This window comes from Chaetura pelagica, unplaced genomic scaffold (assembly GCF_000747805.2).
Source record: "Chaetura pelagica isolate M959 unplaced genomic scaffold, ChaPel_1.0 scaffold31, whole genome shotgun sequence".
In the NCBI taxonomy this organism is placed as follows: domain Eukaryota; kingdom Metazoa; phylum Chordata; class Aves; order Apodiformes; family Apodidae; genus Chaetura; species Chaetura pelagica.
In genome coordinates this window covers 4022884-4027474 of record NW_009952481.1, presented here as the reverse complement: position 1 = coordinate 4027474, position 4591 = coordinate 4022884, and the positions used below count along the sequence as shown (strand labels likewise).

The 4591-nt window shown below is 42.5% G+C and overlaps 1 protein-coding gene across 1 annotated transcript in view; it reads left to right on the top strand.

Moving 5' to 3' along the window:
- ARHGEF39 (Rho guanine nucleotide exchange factor (GEF) 39) overlaps positions 1 to 4591 on the top strand; it is a 15490-nt gene that overhangs the window by 3907 nt on the left and 6992 nt on the right. The window contains exons 5-6 of the mRNA XM_010008741.1: positions 552 to 622; positions 2565 to 2693. Of these exons, the coding sequence (XP_010007043.1) occupies positions 552 to 622; positions 2565 to 2693 (200 nt within the window). The remainder of the gene's footprint in view (positions 1 to 551; positions 623 to 2564; positions 2694 to 4591) is intronic.

Below are 4591 nucleotides of genomic sequence, written 5' to 3'. Positions count from 1 at the left end.
AGCAGGATATTTCTTCTGTGATTTCAGACTGAAAATAATTTTACTTCCTTGGGAAAAAGTATTTGCAGAGATCTGATCCTTTCCAGTAAAGACTGGAGAGGAAAACAGGAAAAGGCAGCTCCTAGTTCTTATGGAAATGCATTTATTTTCTTGTGTGGGCAGGAAACATATAGTATGAATGCTACCATTCAGCCACTTAAACAAATAATACTTCAAGGAGAAATTTGTCAGTTATTGAAGACGTTTTTATGCAAATGCTGAAGTCTTCTAAGAGAGTTGCGTGAACTACAGTAATAAATGAGATTGCTTTTATCAGATTCCTGATAAATGCCAAAGGCTTGCAGGTGTATAAATTAATTAGGTTAAATTATTTGATAAATTTGAAAACAAAACTAATGTGGTTGAAGAAATGCGACCAAAAGCTGCTTGGTTAGACTTAGAGGTGTATGCTCAATCTTGTGGTGGAGTGTTGTTCACCATTTTATCACTAATAGGAGATGCTGCTGTTTGTGGTTTCTTTTCGTGAAATAAATCTACTTTCTCTATCTTAGGTACAAGCATTTCCTTAGAGACCTGGTGGAGAACACCAGCCCAGACAGCGCTGAGTACCCGAAACTTGCAAGTATGATTCCACCTGTAGATGCTGTCACTTTGTTCACTGTTATCCTCCTTGTTAATATTTGGATCTCATCTGGAATCTACTTCCACAGGAAGAGAAATCTTCCTCTCTCTGTTGTTCTGGTGAATGACCATTTCCCATCTTCATCAAGATGTTCCTGAGAACACACCAGGAATAAAAATTTAGAGTAACTGACTGACAAAGTGGCTCAGGGATTAGACTGGAGAAATGGCAGGTCTATTTTTTACCATGAGGGTGGTAAGACACTGGAGTAGGTTGTCCAGAGAAGCTGTCAATGCCCTATCACTGGAAGTGTTCAAGGTCAGGCTGGGTGAGGCTTGGAGCAACCTGATCTAGTGAAAAATGTTTCTGCCCATAGCAGGAGAGTTGGACTAGATGATCTTTAAAGGTTCCTTCCAACTCAAACAATTTTATGATTATACTAGTCATGTGCGTCCCATTTTCTAAGGCATGTCCTTCATGCCATGTTTTCTAGCAGTTACCACCAGCTGTGGGGCATTTTTCCTTTTTTTGCTTCCAAGTCCAGAAAGCTATTCCTGTGTCTAATGTTTAATTGGCAAGTAAAAGTTTTCTAGATCTGCAGAAATGTTGGTTGGAGGAGAGGAAAACAGGAAAAGGCAGCTCCTAGTTCTTATGGAAATGCATTTATTTTCTTGTGTGGGCAGGAAACATATAGTATGAATGCTACCATTCAGCCACTTAAACAAATAATACTTCAAGGAGAAATTTGTCAGTTATTGAAGACGTTTTTATGCAAATGCTGAAGTCTTCTAAGAGAGTTGCGTGAACTACAGTAATAAATGAGATTGCTTTTATCAGATTCCTGATAAATGCCAAAGGCTTGCAGGTGTATAAATTAATTAGGTTAAATTATTTGATAAATTTGAAAACAAAACTAATGTGGTTGAAGAAATGCGACCAAAAGCTGCTTGGTTAGACTTAGAGGTGTATGCTCAATCTTGTGGTGGAGTGTTGTTCACCATTTTATCACTAATAGGAGATGCTGCTGTTTGTGGTTTCTTTTCGTGAAATAAATCTACTTTCTCTATCTTAGGTACAAGCATTTCCTTAGAGACCTGGTGGAGAACACCAGCCCAGACAGCGCTGAGTACCCGAAACTTGCAAGTATGATTCCACCTGTAGATGCTGTCACTTTGTTCACTGTTATCCTCCTTGTTAATATTTGGATCTCATCTGGAATCTACTTCCACAGGAAGAGAAATCTTCCTCTCTCTGTTGTTCTGGTGAATGACCATTTCCCATCTTCATCAAGATGTTCCTGAGAACACACCAGGAATAAAAATTTAGAGTAACTGACTGACAAAGTGGCTCAGGGATTAGACTGGAGAAATGGCAGGTCTATTTTTTACCATGAGGGTGGTAAGACACTGGAGTAGGTTGTCCAGAGAAGCTGTCAATGCCCTATCACTGGAAGTGTTCAAGGTCAGGCTGGGTGAGGCTTGGAGCAACCTGATCTAGTGAAAAATGTTTCTGCCCATAGCAGGAGAGTTGGACTAGATGATCTTTAAAGGTTCCTTCCAACTCAAACAATTTTATGATTATACTAGTCATGTGCGTCCCATTTTCTAAGGCATGTCCTTCATGCCATGTTTTCTAGCAGTTACCACCAGCTGTGGGGCATTTTTCCTTTTTTTGCTTCCAAGTCCAGAAAGCTATTCCTGTGTCTAATGTTTAATTGGCAAGTAAAAGTTTTCTAGATCTGCAGAAATGTTGGTTGGAGAGAGGCCTCTGGAGGTCATCAACCCAGATCTCCCACTGAAATTATTGAATACATCTGTAGTTGATACTTGATTTAAAACATTTACTTCTTAATTTCACCTTATCTTTTCACAGCAAGATAGGTAAGGTGAAATATATTCATACTCCATTGTAGTAACGTCAGAATATGCTGCTATCATTTCAGAGACTCTGAAATCTGTTTCTGAGGTATCTCACTGGGTGCAAGATATTGCTCGTAAGAGAGAGAACTCATTGCAGCTACTCCGGGTTCAGAAACTGCTCAAGGGACAGAAGACCCAGGTTTTGACTCCAGGTGGGTCTTACTGGCAGCTTATTTTTTTTGCCAAGTTGAAATAACTGGAGATATGTTTCCCTTCATCTCTGACTCTTCTTGTATTAACCAGTTTTCCTCTTTTGCCCAAATTCCAGAGATAGCTGGTCGAGGACTGTAACTAGTAATTTGAAGTACTTTTTAAAAATTATTTTTAAGTAAGAATTTTTTAGTAAGGATAAGCAGCAGCTTAATTCCCTCACATTCAGATAGGAGCAGATGATTGCATGTAGTTTGAAAGTTACTAACAGGAGGTCAGGAATATTAATGTCTCTGTCATTCACACTCAGGACTTAAACAACTTAAAAAGAGTAAATAGCAATGTTGACCGTACAGCATTGCAGGAACCATAGATTTCTGAGTGTTAAGGGCCCAAGGACTGTGGTGTTTTAGCTTCACGGACTTCTGTTTATACCTTTCACATGAAGAATCTTCTATCTGCATACTCAAACTGTGCCAGAAACCAGAGTATTTGTGTTGATAGCTGTGCTATATAAAGTCACAGTCACAGCATGTCAGATCATGTAATTGGATAACAGGTTTCAGTAGCAGGAAAGGCTGAGGGAGCTGGGTCTCTTTAGCTTGGACGAGACTGAGGGGCGACTTCATCAATGTTTACAAATACGTTAAGGGCAAGTGTCAGGAGGACAGAGCCAGGCTTTTTTCAGTGGTGTCCAGTGATAGGACAAGGGGCAATGGGTGCAAACTGTAACATGGGAGGTTCCACGTAAACACCAGAAAAAACTTTTTTACTGTGAGAGTGACAGAGCCCTGGGACAGGCTGCCCAGAGAGGTTGTGGAGTCTCCTTCTCTGGAGACATTCAAAACCCACCTGGACACGTTCCTGTGTGATGTGCTCTGGGTGATCCTGCTCTGGCAGGGCGGTTGGACTGGGTGATCTTTTGAGGTCCCTTCCAGTCCCTAAGATTCTGTGATTCTGTGATTATGACCCCATGTGTGACTGGGCACTGTCCATGCCCAGATCACACTCCACTATTGTGAGAAAAGTGTCCAGTCTTGGCAGCTATGAAAGGGTCACCTGGGGCTTCACCTGTGCCCGTCACTGAACACTGCTGTTGCAGAGGTCATCTACAAACAGTGCTGCAGCTGGAGAGGAGTGTGGAAGTAACTACGTGTAGGGGTGGCTAAGGGACTGTCGCGGTCTGGACCGGGTTTTGGGTCGAAGCTGCCTTATCTCAGGGCACAAACGCCCTGCTTGTTTATCAGGATTTTCTGACACCAATTATATATTCAGGATAGCCTTTGAATTATTTTGGTGAGTCTGTCCCTGGCTTGGGGCTTCCACCGGGTATAGAACCCATGGAGAAGCTCCTCTGAGAAGCGCACACACACACACACACACACACACACACACTCTCACTGATTGTGTGTTTAAAATACCACTTTACTGTAACAGTTTTCAAAGTGTGTGTGTAAAACTGGATATGTAAATGTAACCGGTTAGTAAAGAGAGAGGAAAAAAAACTATTATAGTTTGGGGTAGAGAGGGCCCAAAGCCTTTCCTGTATAATCTTGATGAGGTGCATGTGAGTGAGGGGCCAGTGACACCCGTGGGGAGCAGGCGTGAGAGGTGGAAGGTTTGGATGGTGCTGTTGTGCTCAGCGAGAGGTGGAAGGTTGGGATGGTGCTGTTGGGCTCAGGGAGAGGTGGAAGGTTGGGATGGTGCTGTTGTGCTCAGGAAGAGGTGGAAGGTTTGGATGGTGCTATTGTGCTCAGGGAGAGGTAGAAGGTTGGGATGGTGCTGTTTGGCTCAGGGAGAGGTGGAAGGTTTGGATGGTGCTATTGTGCTCAGGGAGAGGTAGAAGGTTGGGATGGTGCTGTTTGGCTCAGGGAGAGGGGGAAGGCTTGGATGGTGCCAT